At 45.7% G+C, this 16,570-nt stretch overlaps 1 protein-coding gene across 3 annotated transcripts in view; it reads right to left on the bottom strand.

The window, feature by feature from the left end:
• Positions 1 to 16,458, bottom strand: part of LOC135369698 (nuclear receptor corepressor 1-like) — a 48,775-nt gene extending 32,317 nt beyond the window's left edge. For 2 of the 3 annotated variants that reach the window (XM_064603211.1, XM_064603213.1), the window contains exons 1-4: positions 12,100 to 12,184; positions 11,531 to 11,735; positions 4,929 to 5,345; positions 1,750 to 1,860 (exon numbers count right to left, since the gene is read on the bottom strand). In XM_064603211.1, coding sequence (XP_064459281.1) covers positions 1,750 to 1,860; positions 4,929 to 5,345; positions 11,531 to 11,735; positions 12,100 to 12,131 — 765 coding nt within the window. In that variant the 5' untranslated portion in view covers positions 12,132 to 12,184. Of the gene's footprint in view, positions 1 to 1,749; positions 1,861 to 4,928; positions 5,346 to 11,530; positions 11,736 to 12,099; positions 12,185 to 15,877; positions 15,953 to 16,392 lie in introns of those variants that run through there. The other variant, XM_064603212.1, reaches the window with a different exon arrangement.
• Between the last annotated feature and the right edge of the window lie 112 nt (positions 16,459 to 16,570).

Here is a 16,570-nt window from a genome sequence, read left to right as displayed (position 1 = left end):
CGCAGAATTTTGCAGAAACCGTGTGCTTAACTCAGTTTATGCGCGAGATGAATGGACTTAGCTTGCACCAGGTCGGCTTGCGCTACACCGTAGATGTGCCAACCAGTTAAGGCCACCAGGCCGTGATATGGCCCCATCTGTGTGCTGGAACAACATATTGGGATTCTGGAGTGGAATGCAAATGCTGACCCCTGCTTTGGTGTCCATAGCTGTCAAGTACCTCTGTGTGACAGTAAACTCTGTACATGCAGAGAGGTCACTTAGCAAGTACAATCTGATAGTCAGTGACAAATGTCACTCCCTCTAAAAAAATATACAATGTATCTTGTTATGCTAAGTCACAAAAGTTTTTGGAGTTGTAACTGTGTTCCTCCACACTAAGAGCTAACAGAGTACTTTCTGTCTGAACTGGGGAAATTTGCCTTTTACCGCGGAAAAATGCAGAATTCATAGTTCTCTGCTGCGGAATTCAGGATTTGCCGCAGCAGAAAAAGAAGGGCCTTAAGCATTGTGATGACGCTAACACGAGGAACCGTCTCGAGGAAACAGAAACCAAAACAGGCATCCGGAATACAGTCGCCAATCGATTTTTCGGACATGTTCGATTATTCAGACGCGTTCGCTGAACGGCCACGGGGTCCCGTTGAGTTGGCACATCACGACGTCCAAAATTTTGGATGCCGTCCATATTTCGGACACGGTTTGCCCAGCCCACAAGCATCCCCTGTGGCCGCCTGCTCTCCACGTGTGCACGACACAATGCGAAAGCCCATCGAGCCCAATATAAAAATTACGGGAAAAAAAATAGGCAGTGACTGTTCATTTTCCAATACTCTTGAGTGAAGGAGGTCCAGTCGTGGCGCTCAGCGAAACCGAGCACATGCCGTCCATCCGCGAAGTAAATCACCCCTCAAGCACTAGATGAAGCCGACTCGCGGAACGGTGACACCTAATGTTGCCAGAAGTTGTCCTGACATTTACACCCCCCCCCCAACTTTGCTGGAAAAAAAAACAACAACAAAAAACAATCGGGCCCTAGTCATCGTACATCATCGACTCAGCGACCCGAATACAGGAAAGGAGAGTCGCTGGGAGTAGACTCTGTAGGACCTCTAGTGTTCAATCCACGAACCTCAGGACGGGTGTCACTGCCACATGGATGGCATCGTAAGAGCCCACCCCACAGCATTTTTACTCTCGAGTTCCTGGAGTCCAATCCGCCTCTCCAACTACCCGTAGAGGCGCTCGCGGCGTCCTCAAGACGGAGGAGAAAAGAACGACTGCCGATGAATAAATCGCCCCGATTCGTGCCCTCTTCCACGAGACGCGCTTCAAAAATTGCACGAATCAAGTAATTCGCGCGTCCTTTCCCACTGTCCTCGTAGTTTCCGTTCACGTCGCTCCCGTGGTGGTATCTTTTTCCTCTTCCCCCTACTCGACATTCAATATTCTTCCCCGCAGTAGTCTTTGCGCTGCGGAATTGAGCAGTGCTGTAGCTGTTTGAGTTCTGTAAGCCGAGAACCCCCATCGCACACAAAGGGAAGTCGCGGAAGCTTCGGGTCAGCGCGAGATATACCTGTCGTCTGCTGTTACTATAATTCATTGAGTGCCTCTGTTGGGGTCCACTAGGTGGCGAGCAACCAGATGGAGAGGCTAATACACATGCACAACCGAAGTGTGCGGGAAAAATGTATTTCATTCCATTTTACGGGTTTCAGAACTAAACTAGAGACTTTCAGAGCATCTCACCCTGTTATCGGAGTAGATGATCTGTGCAATGCTCAGCTGCTTTGGCTCGTTGGGTGCAGTTTCCTGAGAATATTTTTTGCTGTCTGCTGGGCTGCTTGCCTCCAACTCTTGCTATAAAGAAAAGTCAACAACTTATCTCTCCCGCAGGTCTATATAAACGATAATATTATCTGGCTATGCCCTAAAAACTCACACCGAACAAAAACGTAACACGAAACTTTACTGCAATCACTCGATCAATGACAGGCTGTCAGTTTATGCATGTACATTTTATAGGTCAGAGTTCGAGGTAATTCATTACAAGTAACTCGTTACTGTAGCTAAGTTCCTTTTTTTTTATAGCTTGTAACTTAACTCAGTACTTTTGTGCAGTCGTTACTTTCAGAGGAACATGTTTCTTTTTTGGGTAACTTTGCCAAAGTTATTGTAAGCTAAGTTCCAAGTTACTTTTAATTTGCTTTTCACTCGCATCCGCATATTTTCTTGCTTTCTCTCTGGTTCTTTCATGGCATTTTATGGCATAAAACATGATATTCAATCAATTAGAGTATTCTATTCAGGAAGCAAAGACCGCAGAATTGAAATAAAACTGAACCACTGTGCACCCACAGAAAGTAAGATGCAAAGTTGGACATAAACGAAAACTATGTAAGCGTGTAGCACTCGTCTGCAGAAAACTCGAGGTCTAACTCAACTGCTCATGCGCTGCACCTGTGTTGTGCTATTTTGTGTCCGAAGTAACTTGGAAGTAACTCATTCTTTTTTTAACTCCGTAAAGTAAGTTCAACAGTCAATATCAACAACACAATCAATATTTAAGGCAGCCCCATCATCAGCAGTGCCAAAAAAACATGTCATTACTCTCGTTAACAGCCTGTGACAACTTTGCGGTCTTGGCGGCGGCCATTTTTGTTGCGGCACACGTTTGGGGCCAATTTCGTTTAATGTTGGAAGAAGATAAACAGGAGGTGCTTTTTAAGTCAAAGAAAAACATCCTGGGGAAGGTATTGCGGCGCATGCCTACAAATCTTGCAGTCATTTATTCTTATCAATCGTAAATGCCATCACTACTCAAGTGACACTTACTTAAGCCGTGGAGCGAGCACGTCGTGAAAGTGACATTCGCTGGTTGGAGTGCACTACAGGAAAATGACACTAAATCATCCCCTGTGACAGGGGCATAAAGCATAGATCAAGAAGTTACGCATCAAAAATAACTCGTTACGAGTTAAGTTACCGCGTGAAAAATGTAAATAAGTTATTAACGAAGTTCTTCAGCCTGAAATGTAACTCGCAGCTACGAAGTTACTTAAAAATAGAATGAGTTACTTCCAAGTAACTTCGGACACAAAATAGCACTACACAGGTGCAGCACGCTTGATTTGGGCCTTGAGTTGCCTGCGGAGGAGCGCAACACGCTTAAATCGTTTTCGTTTATGTGCAACAATTTGAACACTCTGCATCTTAGTCCCTGTGGGTGCACAAGGGTTCAGTTTCATTTCAACGGCAGCGGTTCTTACTTCCTGAACAAAATACTCTCATTGGTTGAATGCCACGTTTTATGGCATAAAATGCCATGAAAGAACCGGAGAAAAAGCAAGAAAATAAGTGGAATTGAGTGAAATGGGAATTAAAAGCAAGTTGGAACTTAGCATAAGTTATTTTGGCAAAGTTACCTGGAAAAGAAAGTAGTTCCTCTGAAAGTTGCCACGGCGCAATACCAAGTTAAATACAAGTTACCAAAAAAAAAAGTATCTTAGTTACAGTAACGAGTTACCTTTAACTCTGGTATAAAGTGCCCCAGGCACTCAAAATGCATCTGCAGAATGTTATCACTATGACCTCCACTTATTGTAGAGGAAAGCAAAGCAGATAGGAAAGGCAGTGGTGGAATCTGTGGATTGGTTTCTCCGATGAATTAAGCTTAGTCGAAAGGTAACCGATAACCGTACATTACTCAGCGATCACTTACCCGAAATTGTAATCAGATTACTTGAAAAATTACTTGCTGGGAAAACAAATCGATTACTACTCGCAAAATTACTAAAAAAAAGTAACTGATTACTTGTAAGGTGTTACATACAACCCCATCCCTCGAGATGGAAATCCTGTGTAAATCCTGGGCCATGATGCAACATGCAATCGATAAGTGAACTATGTACTTCAAAAACTCAAAGCATGCAAGCACGTCTCTCAATGATGATCTCAAATGTTACTCCCTCTGCCACACATGATTAAAACCAACAGCCGTTGAACATGTGTTAACATGCACGATGCACGTGTCAACCTCTCTGGAAGCACTGGATCCAATGCCCTTTGAGAAGTTGACACGTTTCATTATTGGTGGCGCCGTGTTCATGTTCAATGCAGCACCGTGTATTAAAAGGGAGCCTGGCCGTCGGTGGGACCTGCACATAGTTGTAGCTACACTTTTTGAGGTATCTAACCAATCAGAGGTCAAAATACAATTCCCTTTTGTAGCAGGCCATCCAGTACTTATACCTCACCCCTATCTACTGGGTGCCACCATTTTGGAGAACTGGATCGATCTGGATTGAAACGGATATCGCTGGTGACAGACCAGAACAACTGAATTTGAGTCCTCTTTTACCAACGCCATCTGCATGAAGAGAGGCATGTTGGGAAGGTTCACAACCGCAGAAATGGTTGCCGGCAGAACCATTGCTTCAAGACAGATCGCTGCCAGTAGGAACTTTTAATCACGCAACATAAGTAAATGTTTTCAAAAATGTGCAAAGATGTATTTATAAATAAAATTTTACGCTGTAATGCAAAATCTTACGCATCAAGGATGCCTTTCTTGCTATATATTCGTGGGGGTGGGGTCTTAACTAGGCCAAACGTCAGTGACAAGACTTCTCACTTTTTGCGTAACTAATGATGGCGGAGTGAAAGAAACCAATTTTTTTCTCACAAAATCTCCGCTTCACCGTTCCAGGCACCATCTGCGAGAAATTTTGGTGTCATAGCGGCTCCCATGGAAAACGGAAACCAATGAAATGTGCCCAAGCTTGATTGACAGGTCGAAACTCGTTTTTTAGACTCCTCCTAATAACTAGACTCCCTTTTAATACACGGCACTGGTTCGAAGACCATCAGCTTATAAGACTGTCGAAGACCAATAGGGGGGGGGGGGTATGAAGCGACACGGGACGTACCTGCTTCTTCTTGAGCTTGTTTGTTTGGGACTCCACTTGGGCGATTTCCCTGTCTAGCTTGTTGATGGCGTTGAGCAATTCATCCTTGGAAGTGCGGTCCTCGTTGGGAAGGGTGGGGGAGATGGCTTCCACCTGGGGCACGTACGCGGTCGGCTCCTTCTTCACCTCCACCACCTCTTGGGTGTCGATGACCAGGGGGCCCGCCTTGGGCTCCCCGAGTCCCAACCGCGGCCGCTTGTGCATCTCCAGGGGTTCGTCCGCGTACGTGGGGAACCTGTAGGTGGGGACCTCCAGGTAACCCCCGCCATACTCGGGGGTGGGCAGGAGAGAGGGTCTCCGTCGCACGTGCTGGGGCTCGGGCTCCCGGTGGTACCTCTGCTGCTCCAGGTGCAGGTACTCCTGCTGCTGCCTTTCCAGCTGCGCACACCCACAAGGAACAAAAGCTTCAATTTCAGATTATGGATAACAGGCTTCCGAGAAAGCGTGCACGCTGCCGCCGTCGAGAAACAAGAACAGACGACGACTTGATTTTAATGACGATGACTGAAGGTTTCCACCACCAGGGGCGATGCCGACATTCTTTCCACTGCACGAGGGAGGCCACCCACCCCATATACAGGGTGTCCCAGTTAAATGTGAACATTTTTTTGAAGTATATCTATCACTTTTTCAGAGACCAAATCAACTGCAATATAGCATATGCTGAAGTGCACTCCCTAGGAGGGCATTAGCAGTCTCTCCTAAGGCGATGCCTTAATTAACTTTTTAATTATAAAAGCTACAAAGTTATTCCAATGAGAACGTTTGATCTCCTCGGTCACCTGATACCAAAGCCATTTTCAGAACAACAATCCGTTCGATAGATCGTCCGCAGAAAATTCGTGAAGGAACGCCTTTTTTTTCTGTATTTGGTTCATTGCGCATGTTCGAAGATGCGTCTTTCCTTCACCCCCAGTGTGAGAGAGTGAAAGAGCACAGTGCCACCTAATGTGTCGAAGATGAACTGTAACTTGCAAAAACAAAATGAAACAAAACAAACACAAATGTATCGGGTGACTCTATGGCAACTGCCCTTATCTTGGGTTGCATCTTGTTTTCTTTCAATCTTTTTCCAGGACGCAAGAGGCGCTCTTGTGCTCTTTCCCCTCTCACACTGGGGGTGAGGGAAAGACGCGTCTCTAGTGATGCGCAATGAACAAAAAAAAGGTGTTTCTTCACAAATTTTTTGCCAACGATCTATCAAGCAGATTTTTGTTATGAAAACTGCTTTGGTATCAGGTGACCGAAGAGATCAGATGTTCTCATTGGAACAACTTCGTAGCTTTTATAATTACAAAGTATAATTACCGATAATTAATAGACAAGGGGCGACGAAAAAAATATTTTTGGATAGATCGCACAACTGCCAAGCATGTGCAGTTGGTTCCATTAGTGTAGAGCACCTTTAGCCCCTGGCTCTTTTTCAGTGGGACACCCTGTATAGATAACTCATACCTAGGGTCTGACATTTTAGGGTTATATCGGATATTTACCTCCTGATTCAAAGCAGGAAAAACAGGGTTTAATCCGGAATTTCCCAGAAAACTGCTGGACCAGGGGAATCCGAAGTCATCACAACTAACACGCAACAGGGCAATGAATGAACTTTGAAAACTGTGTTGTAACCGCATAAACATGCTAATACAAACTGTCAAAACGGAGACCCTGCTGCCTCATAGATACATAGGCTAAATATTGATGCACTGTGTCTACTGGTTTGTCACGTGTATTCTGCCGAGTTAACAAAGTAAACCGAGGAACCAAACCTGATCCAGCCCGATTCAACCAGAATTAAGTTGAATCAGGTTCAGTTCAACCCGATTACGCCCAAATTATTGAAGCAAAATATAACCCGAAGAAGTCGGACCCTACTCGTACCACACTCGACTCACACCACGACAACTCATTCCAAGAAAACCCAAACCAGGACAACTCATTTCAAGGTGAATGAGGTGGTTTCACTCCCCTCCTCTAATAAATTTCGTAGGCGAATGCACAAGTGTATTTTAAACGTAGCACGCATCTACCACACAAACTATGTAAATGAAAATGAATTTATATTTGGAATGAATTATGAATTATATGTATAAATGAATATATTAAATTTATGAACAATATTTTGGCACTGACACTAATAACGCCGATACGTTAAAGCCCGTCCGCAAAAGACTTTCAGACGACGTTGGATACACACGCTTTTCTAACAGTTCAAAATACACCAGCGGCATGGCCGAGTGGGCTAAGGCGTCCGCTCGTTGGTGGTAACCAAGGTCGTGCTGAAGACTGGGAGGTGGTGGGTTCGAATCCTACCACCGGCTGTGCTGTCTGAGGTTTTCCCTGGGTTTTCCGAAGACTTTCCAGACGAATGTCGGCACAGTTCCCCCTGAAGTCAGCCCAGGACGCATACTAACCCCCCTGTCCCCCACTCCTTCCTGCTATCCTCTCTCCGTCTGTCCACATCTGTACGTCGCTCATAGCCACAGTTGCTTCGCGGCGCTAACACCCAATCAAAAAAAAATAACAGTTCAAAATCTAATACAGCTGCACAAAACATTGGCACCAAGCCTGACTACATAATCAAGGTACGGAGACGGGGTTGTTGGTGGAAAGTTTTATCTCTTCTAGTATAAGCCCCTGATCAACACACAGACAACAAAGAGGCAGCAGCTACTCAGAACTGAAAGACTTACCGAGCGTGCGGAACAGCAGGTACGACAGATTACCATAAACCAGAAGTGACAGGAAGAAAAAAAAGAAAAAGAAACGAGACAAGAAAAGTTGCCCTTAACCTGTCTGAAGCTAACAAGGAAACTGTGCACACCGTCACGGAGTTCCGGGAACTTCCAGGAAGCTAGAGGAGCTGCGTTCTGTGGTCAACCACCCAAAGGCTGCCCTCCACTGCAGTGACCATTGCATAGGGAAAAGTTTGCGCAATGTCGAATGAACGTCGTATACTTGGGGACCGACTTTTACCGGTCGTATTTTCTAGCAAAATTTGGGGAGTGGGGTAAATATCTGGTTATAGTTTGCTTCAATAACTCTGGTGTAACCGGGTTGAACTGGACCTGACTCGACCTAATTCTGGTTGGATCGGGTTGGATCGGGCGTAAAATCTCTGGTTTGCGCGGCAGAATACGCACGGCACACCAGTATACGCGGCGCATCGATATTGAGTCTGTGCATGGAAGAGGCAGCAGGGTCTCTGTTTTGACAATTTGTATTAGCACATTTATGTTGTTACACAACACAGTTTGCAAAGTTGTGTGCTAGTTGCGATGACTTCGGATTCCCCTGGTCCAGAAGTTTTCGGGGAAATAACGGGTTAATGAATCGGGGGGGGGTAAATATCGGGCATAATCGGGTATAACCCTAAAAAGTCAAGCCCTATGTATACTGCAGACCTTTATGCCGTGGAAGGTTGTGTTGGCTACACTGGACATTGTGCTAACGTAAGGCTTGAGGAACATGCGGCCTCATTGAAGTCTTCAAACCAGGCCACTTCAACGAAACGCTTCTTTCAGGCAAGCGGTAATCCTGTCTACTTATCGTAACAGAACTACAAGAGAAACTTGTGCAGAGTTTCGTACGCACCAATTGGGGGGGGGTTGCACACTGTCAGCTTGCCCTCCGTTAACCTTCTGCATCCCAAAACTGAATACGTACACTCTTAAAAAAAAAAAAAAAGGGTGTACTTTAAGGGTCGATTCATATGACGCAACTTTTTTCTGCAATTCGGTTCTAGCTACAGTTACGCGCAATCAAAGTTGCACCAAATAAATCCCCTTCATACGGCGAGCAACTTGAAATGTCGTAGTGGTCACCGAGCTCGCCAGATGGCGCAAAAAAACATCATTGTCATCATTTTCGTCAAATCGTAGGGCGACTTCCGCTCGTTTCGACTTCAACCCGTTGCTACTTCCATAATTTCGCGTAGTTTCCGGCTGGCCACAGACAATTTCGTCGTCCCGCGTACTGCCGCTGCAACGACTGACACGTGGAAGTCTTCGTGATCGGTCGCGCTTGCGAGGAGGAGCCGTGTGATTGACAGGTTGCAGCTAGACTTGCAGGAGAAATCGCTCGTGAAGCGGTCGGCCGTGCAACTCGAGTTGCGCAACCAGGGCTTCGCGTTCACGCTGTGCAACTTGGTGGCGCAACTAAAGTTGCGTCGTGTGAATCGACCCTAACTCCTCCTTCTTGCCACATATATCGCTCCCTTTTGGAGCGTACAATTACCCCAGGGACAATTACAATTACGCCCTTACTCCCTACCAGGGAGTAATATTACTCTCTAGTAGGGAGTTAAAGCATAACCCCACTCCCTCAAGGGAGTAAGGAGACTCACAAGGAAGTGATACATGTGGCAAGAAAAAAAGGAGTTAAAGTACCGTATTTTCCGGTGTATAACGAGCGTGTTATACAATAAAAAAGTGCTCCGAAGAGGTCCTGCGCGTTATCTAACGGTGCGCGTTATACACGGAAATATTTTTCCCGCAGAGTTCCTTTTTCAGGTCGGTGATGTACAAATTCTAGCCACTTCCAGGGTGTGCTGTGGCTTTCTTCCGTATCTCTTAGGGTCAGTTGACAGATCCGGCGAAAGGACAATGGACCTCATAAACGGTCAATAATCTTTAATTCATTTCAGAAGAACGGCGTGATTGAGAAGGGACGCGAAACGGAAAGCAGAGAGGAGACTGACGTATACTATGACATCGACTCTGTTGCATCGGAGTATAACGGATTTGACTAAATGTGTTTCAAATATAGCATGTGCAAACGTATATGATGCACCGCTTTGGTTTATAGTGTATATACTGGTGGCAGTACAGAAGCTTGTAGCACCATTGCGGTGCACGTTATGCACCGGTGCGCGTTGCACATCGAACATTTTTCAAATTCTGCGCGTTTTTCTGCCCGGTACACCCTTTTTTTTAAGAGTGTAGAGTGACGTGTGCATATTTTCTGTTCAGTTCTGGGAAGTCAAGACCAACCATTCTTGTTGTTATCCTCCTTTCTTTTCCGCTTATCGCTTCCGGTTTGTGATAATCTGTCGCGCTTATTGCTCTGTTATGCTCAGCAAATCTTTCAGCTGTCGGCAGCTGCTGAGTCTCGCATTTTCTCTCGCGTCCTTCAAGATATGCCGGCTATATATAGGGAGTGACTTTATATTTTTGTGACCCGGGCGAAATCGGGCTTGACCCGAAAAAGTCACTCCGTAGCTATATAATGTACGCTGATCACACAACCCTGCTTTGTGGTGAAGTTTCGTTTTGAGAGCGTAGCACTAGTGTACGCACGCAAGACCCTCATTTTTCACCTTCACAAAAATTATGTGATGGGGCACGTACACGCGTGAAAGGAATTAGTACTCGCATGCCGAAAACTGGCAGCGACATCGGCAAAACTTGGTTTATCTCCGCTGTGTGGACTGAAACTGTGTTAAGTAGTTCACTGTAATTATCTGAACTACTGTCTGCTACTGTGGGTTCACCATGCAGCGTAATAATACTATATTAACAGAACGATAATAACACGTAATATTAATACACATACTGGCCCACAGTTTAAGCAGTTTCAGTTAATAGTTGTACATCCTCTTTACTCGTACAATTAACCAATCATGACACAGGAAGTGCCTAAACAGATGTAAAGATGTAAGCACACAGCTAAGTGCGAAGGCACATGCACACACAAGTTCCTTTTTTGGAACCCTACTTGGGAAACACATCCACGCATACTCATCCCTCAAGAGAAAACACTATGTTGGCACAATACAAAACTAGAGAATGTAGCAGAAGACACATTAAGAATCTCTTTAGACATGCAACAGAAGTGCATTCTTTTGTTGGGTGTGCTGATATGTGCAGTATCCTCTTTCTTGTAGTTTGTTTTTGCAACCAGATGCCGATGCCTCTGAACAAAAGTTCTATGCACTTCAATAACAATGCAGCTGCTACTGGTTGCTTTTACCTCAAACACAAAACACTTTCACCTTTTTCCCTGGAGCCCCGCGATTCGTCACAATAAGGAAATGAGCACTGGGCTTCTGGGAGACCTACTTCCTGGCCATCGACTTTGAAATAAAGGGGCAGCCATAAGGTGAGGGGCACTGATAAGATATTACGAAGCGGATGTTGACAAAAAATAAAATAAAATAAACGAAATGAAAAGGGGGAAGAGAAGTGTGCTCAGCCACCAGCTCAAGGGTATTGCCCCGAGGTGAGATGACCTACTTTTGAGACGCGGGTCAGTCCCCTTTACAGGTTCAACGCTAGTACAACGGGACAGGCAAGACAAAGGGACTCTAAAAGGACTTTCTAAAAAGACTTTCTAAAAAGAAAAAAAAAGAACGAGCGAAGGAAACTTCAAAACATTGAGCGAGCTTATCGGCACGATGGCTGCGGTCAAACTGCGAGCCAGAGACGAGTTGTATACAAGGCTCGCTATGAGAGGAAACAAACGATTCGCATTGATACGGATGTTTACCATGAAAAAAATATTTAAAAAAAAGACCACCATTCACCACAGAAAAAAAAAAAGAAAAGAAAGATTAGGAGGAAGTTCACCTGCAGGCCCAGGAAATGCTGCACGACAGCGTTTCCCGAGGAAGTGTTTTTGGCTCCCTGGAAGGTGGCATCTCTATATCCCTGCTGGGGCAGAAGCGGAGAAAATCGGGTCGGGTCCTGCGGGTACGGGTATCCACGGGTGCCGGCAAGTGGGGGGCTCAAGTGACCCCCGCGCTTGTAGGGGGAGCCTGGCTCGTGGGCTCTGCTGCACACAAGAAATCACATCGCTCAACACCTGAAACTGCGCGAGCGTTTCCCTCCCGAGAATCTCGGGCAACATCTACGTAGAACGTATCACGCGAGTGATTTTATTCCGGGGAAACTCCGGGCGAAATTCGTCGCACGCAACGCGAAGCGAACGAACAAACAAACAAACAAAAATACAGAGCCAATGGCAGACGTTCGCCGTCTGGCAAAACACCGAAACGGTAGCAGAAACCGTTTCCGTCACAGCAACGGTGGCCGCGAATGGCCAGAAATAGAATGACATGAACGCATGTATCCTCGACATTTTCATCAGCTGGCTGGCATTCACAAGCACACACATACACACACACAAGGTTACGCACAAGCGGCCGACGGCAGGTAGCACTTGGCTCATGGCCGACTACGACGACGGCTGGCCGATTGGAGTCAACGAACCAACATGGACGAGTCCATGAGGAGCGCTCGAGAGGTGGGGGGGGAGCCACGCATTGTTTGCGAAGGTCAGGGGCTCGCTCAACGCCGTCCAATCTGGAGATTACGTTTTCTTTATTTTTGTCTTCCAATTGTTCCCCCGGTGTTCCGAGCACAAAACGTCTCGGACAAGTCAAAAGCGCGGCCCATTCAGGTGCTCTCATAAGTGCGGCTCAGAGCTGATTGTTGATTACTGAAACGAGTAGCGCATTCCGCGCAAACACCGACGATATGACAACACGTCCCGGAAGCAAGCGCAAGACTTATCAGCCAAAACATTTTTATTATTATTATCATTTCTTTGTCGAATATCAACCCTGGAAAACATTATCCTTGCATATGCCTTATTTTTGTGCCTCATATGCTTTTTTTTTTTTCTTTTGAAAATCGCAACTGCGCCCTGCGATTTCGACTGCGTATCGCTGTCAATCAATAAGATATAGGCCACGCCATGTCAGCCGCTCTCACTCCAAAGGAATCAGGCGATTGAATTATCGTGTTTTCGGACATGTCATAGTACAAGGGTGTACCCTCTTCATTGTACTTACTACCTTCATAACCAACCAAGGAGGTCATCAGTTTAAAACGGAAGCAAAGCAGTGTATTACAGTCTGCCCATTAGCTCTGTCACACGGGCCCCAATGTACAAGCCTGGCTGAGGAAGCCAGGTGAATTATGTTGTCTATTCAGCACTGCACAGCGGGGAAATCTGGTATATTGTTACATCATCTGCTTCTGAATTAGAACGTGTCGAAGCTGCGTGTTTCACATTGACGAGGGATTTCAGTGAGAACTGTTTTGTGAGCAAAACATCCTTCCTAGCTTTTGCACACGTGCACAATTCTGTCCTTAAATACCCAAGGTCACGAGACTGTGTTGCATAATACGGGCAGAACTACTTGTCTACCTTCCTGTCCCTGATTTCTGCGCTTCTGGCCTTCAAAATTAACATACCCGGAAACGGTCACATTCCTAAAAACTGTACTTTGACTAGAGGAATGTGCACCTGGTATCATTGGTACCCTGAGCACAGTGCAAGGTATCACGCTGCAAATGTACCTAAAGTAAAGCGCGCGTTCCACTGTCAGGTGGAGATGTAATTATTTTACAATCGACAAGGACCAAGATGAGATGGGACAATCCAGCACTGGAAGTGCAACACTGTCAGTGGCACATAGGCAAGTTTCTAGTGAGCCTCGGTCATTTACTCTTTACGCGTGAACATAAACTGAAACGGATGGCATAGTTGGCACAGAAAATGTTGTTGCATGTGCAAGGTAGTATCGTTCTATCCTCGTGTCGAGACTAGCGTAAATTATTTACCACTATTTTTTACCGTTTCTCTACCAGCTGCGTAACTTGATGGGTGGGCGTTTAAGAACCGTTTGAAATGTACTTCAACACATTCATGCATAGTTGTATTAAAGTAGTTACTCGAGTACTCCACATCACTCACTGGAAATTGCTACGTATTGAAGAAAACATTTGCGCACAACCATCAAACAACTTCGTAGCAACCGTGACTGCCTCTTTATCTGTGGGACCCCAACTTTGCGTAATCTTGTACATAAACAGCTTGTAGGACAGCCTTTCCGAAGATAAAGCACAGTGTTTCTTTCATTCTAAGACAGAAAGAACAAAAACGCCTGTACAGCGAACACCAAAATTTTCTTCCATTATGTACAGAGAGCCTAATGATAGTTTTCAGCTTCTGAATTTCTATCTGCAAATCACAAAAAGAGTAAACAAATACAAAAATGAATGCATGGTGTTGATGCACTGTGCAACCGTTTTCTCCAGCTCCGGGGAGATTTTTTGTTTTTACTATTATTTTTACGATTTATCGACGAGGAACTGCATCAAATGGCACATTTTAACGGAATTTTTTTAGCGTAGAAAGACAGGCCTAAAAACGCGTTGTATAGGCCTCAGATTTTACTTGTGTTCATTTTTTCGCTTTTACTTCCGTTTACATTATTTCTATTTACTTCCACTGATTTATTTCTAGTTACTCTCATTCCATTTTTTAACTTTGCATTACAAGTGGGACAATTGAGGGGATAGGAGTCAAGCTAAAAGTGCACTGCAAAGTACACAGTTCTAAACGTACCTAAGAGTAAATTACTCGTAATCTACTTGCAGCAGCGCACGTCGTTAGCGGTCACATTTATGTGTATTCGCTCAGATGGTACGCGTAGATGATGACATCAATAGGCATCTCTCTCTCTCTCTCTTGCAGCCCAGAATAAAGCCACCACTTTTGCCCACAATGTCCAAGAGAAGCCCGACCTTGGCCCGTCAAAAGAAGCCTTCGTCTGGGCCAGGGTCGGGCTTTCGGGGGTACGCCCGCGCAGCTCTCTAGTCCCCTACGCTACCCTGTGTCCATCATTCCATTTTTGAAGGACGGCAAGGGGGAGGTCTATTGTCAAGGTCATGTCCCTCCTCGCTGTGGAAACCGTGGTGCATTAAAGGGGCAGTCCAGAGCTGCCGGACGATTTTCATGTTAGATGCCAATAGAACAGTTAGGAAGCGGGTGAGCTGGTGATGCGGGTCCAGACTTTGTCGTGTTTGCCCCCTTTCTTCCATGTCCCTCGTCTCGGGGGGGGGGGGGGGGGGGGGGGTTCTTTGGTATGGATTAATATTGGATTAGTTGCATTCAGCTGTAACGTGGGGTACAATTTTTGCGTCCCCATGAGCGTTATAGTTTTTTTAGATGAGCAAGGAGGACGGAAAGCGTGATTACAGAAAATGATTACGGTAAGACGACGCAAGCGTCAGTTACCGTGCCTTCAAAGACGTCACGAAGGAGTGCTCCTGCGGGCGAGGTGATCAAGGGTAGTTTCCAGATACGACAAAACATAATCGGCAAGTTATGCCTGGAATCGGACGTACACTTGTTTGGCAGGGCATAAATTAGAAGCCACTGACAGTGATAGCGGGCAGCAAAGCTCCCAGCTCTAAAATTAAATTACGAAGAATCGACTGCAAGGTCGATTGAAACATCAAGCACGGCGATCGTGAGCACCAACAAAGAAGTGCGCGAACGTGGTTTCTGCCCAGACTACCGCTCTGTGGAGGCGTCTATTAAAGAATCATCTACGACCCAAACCCGTCAGACATGCTGCTCATCTTCCGCTCACATCTTACAAACGATTACGATGTACGAGCAGTCCGGCTATGCTGAATTGGTAGAGGGATAACACGGGCCTTCCTAAATGCTCTGCACGCTTCAAGGACATCTGGAGACGGAAAGTGACTCGTGTCAATGCCGTCCATCGGACAAATGGCTGCCAAAAGAAAAAAGAAAAGAAACGGAGGAAGCCGCAGTAGCGAGAAAGATTTAAAAAAAAAAACTAGCCGGCTCTACTTCTACACCTGGAATCAAATGTTCTAAAACTGTGTTGTTTAACAAAAACCTAGAAACACCCATACAGCCAGTTTTCTTCCTGGCACTGACACACGTTTATGTTCACGATCGCGAGGTCCATCCTGAAATTTGGTAAGCGTAGCTCATACGAGCCGCTTGTAAAAACCAACCACTGCTCGCTCGTTTTGACTTTCCGAACTTGCTACGAAATCAAAGGACGGAAAGTGAGTTTCAGGCGGGGCAGGTCTCATCGTCGGGCCTGTGGGAAGTGCTGAGCAACGAGCGTGAGTCTGGTGACTGACCTCATGCCGCGGTTTTCCATATAGTCCTGGAATGTCCTGCTCACGCTTAGGCAATATCTCCCACATAGGGAAGGCCTGCAAAGACAGGAAAAAAACTATGATGAGGCACAATTCAAGAAAAGTCCGCCACAACGGTGAAACCTGCTGTAATGTGCGATTATACACCTACTGGCGATATTTATTTCCATACGGCCACAGGAAGCCTTTGGTCAAGCCGCGGTGGTCACTCGAGACTACGCCACTCGAGCATCTCGCTAATTGTCGTGCCTTCGATGCTACATAAATGAGGTAACACTGATTCGACCGAATCAGGACAGGTCTAAAGCCACCAGTACAATGATGTCGCAAACAGTCCTAAGTGTATCCAATAGGCTTAGGCTCCGTCCATGAAGAACACGCTTGTTTACAAAACAGATCGACCACATATTTCCTTGGGGTTTGTTTCTTTCCCGTCCTATACGCCTCCGAAGCTATACTAAGTAGAGGAATAAGCGCAGTTAGTATCTGAAATATACCTTTCCAGTTGCGAAGCCGTTTACATTTCCCCTTACGAGCCGCCATCACAAAGGCAGCAATTTAACTAGCTCGGCTCTCATTCGTCGAAATTGGAAAAATAATGGTACATCCGCTAGTAACTATCCATTACGAATATCAGTAAAATATTTGTCTCTTACCTTAATGAACTTCTATACG

Source organism: Ornithodoros turicata, chromosome 10, assembly GCF_037126465.1.
Source record: "Ornithodoros turicata isolate Travis chromosome 10, ASM3712646v1, whole genome shotgun sequence".
In the NCBI taxonomy this organism is placed as follows: domain Eukaryota; kingdom Metazoa; phylum Arthropoda; class Arachnida; order Ixodida; family Argasidae; genus Ornithodoros; species Ornithodoros turicata.
The sequence above is the reverse complement of the archived record's forward strand: the minus strand, read 5'-3'. Positions and strand labels throughout refer to the sequence as shown.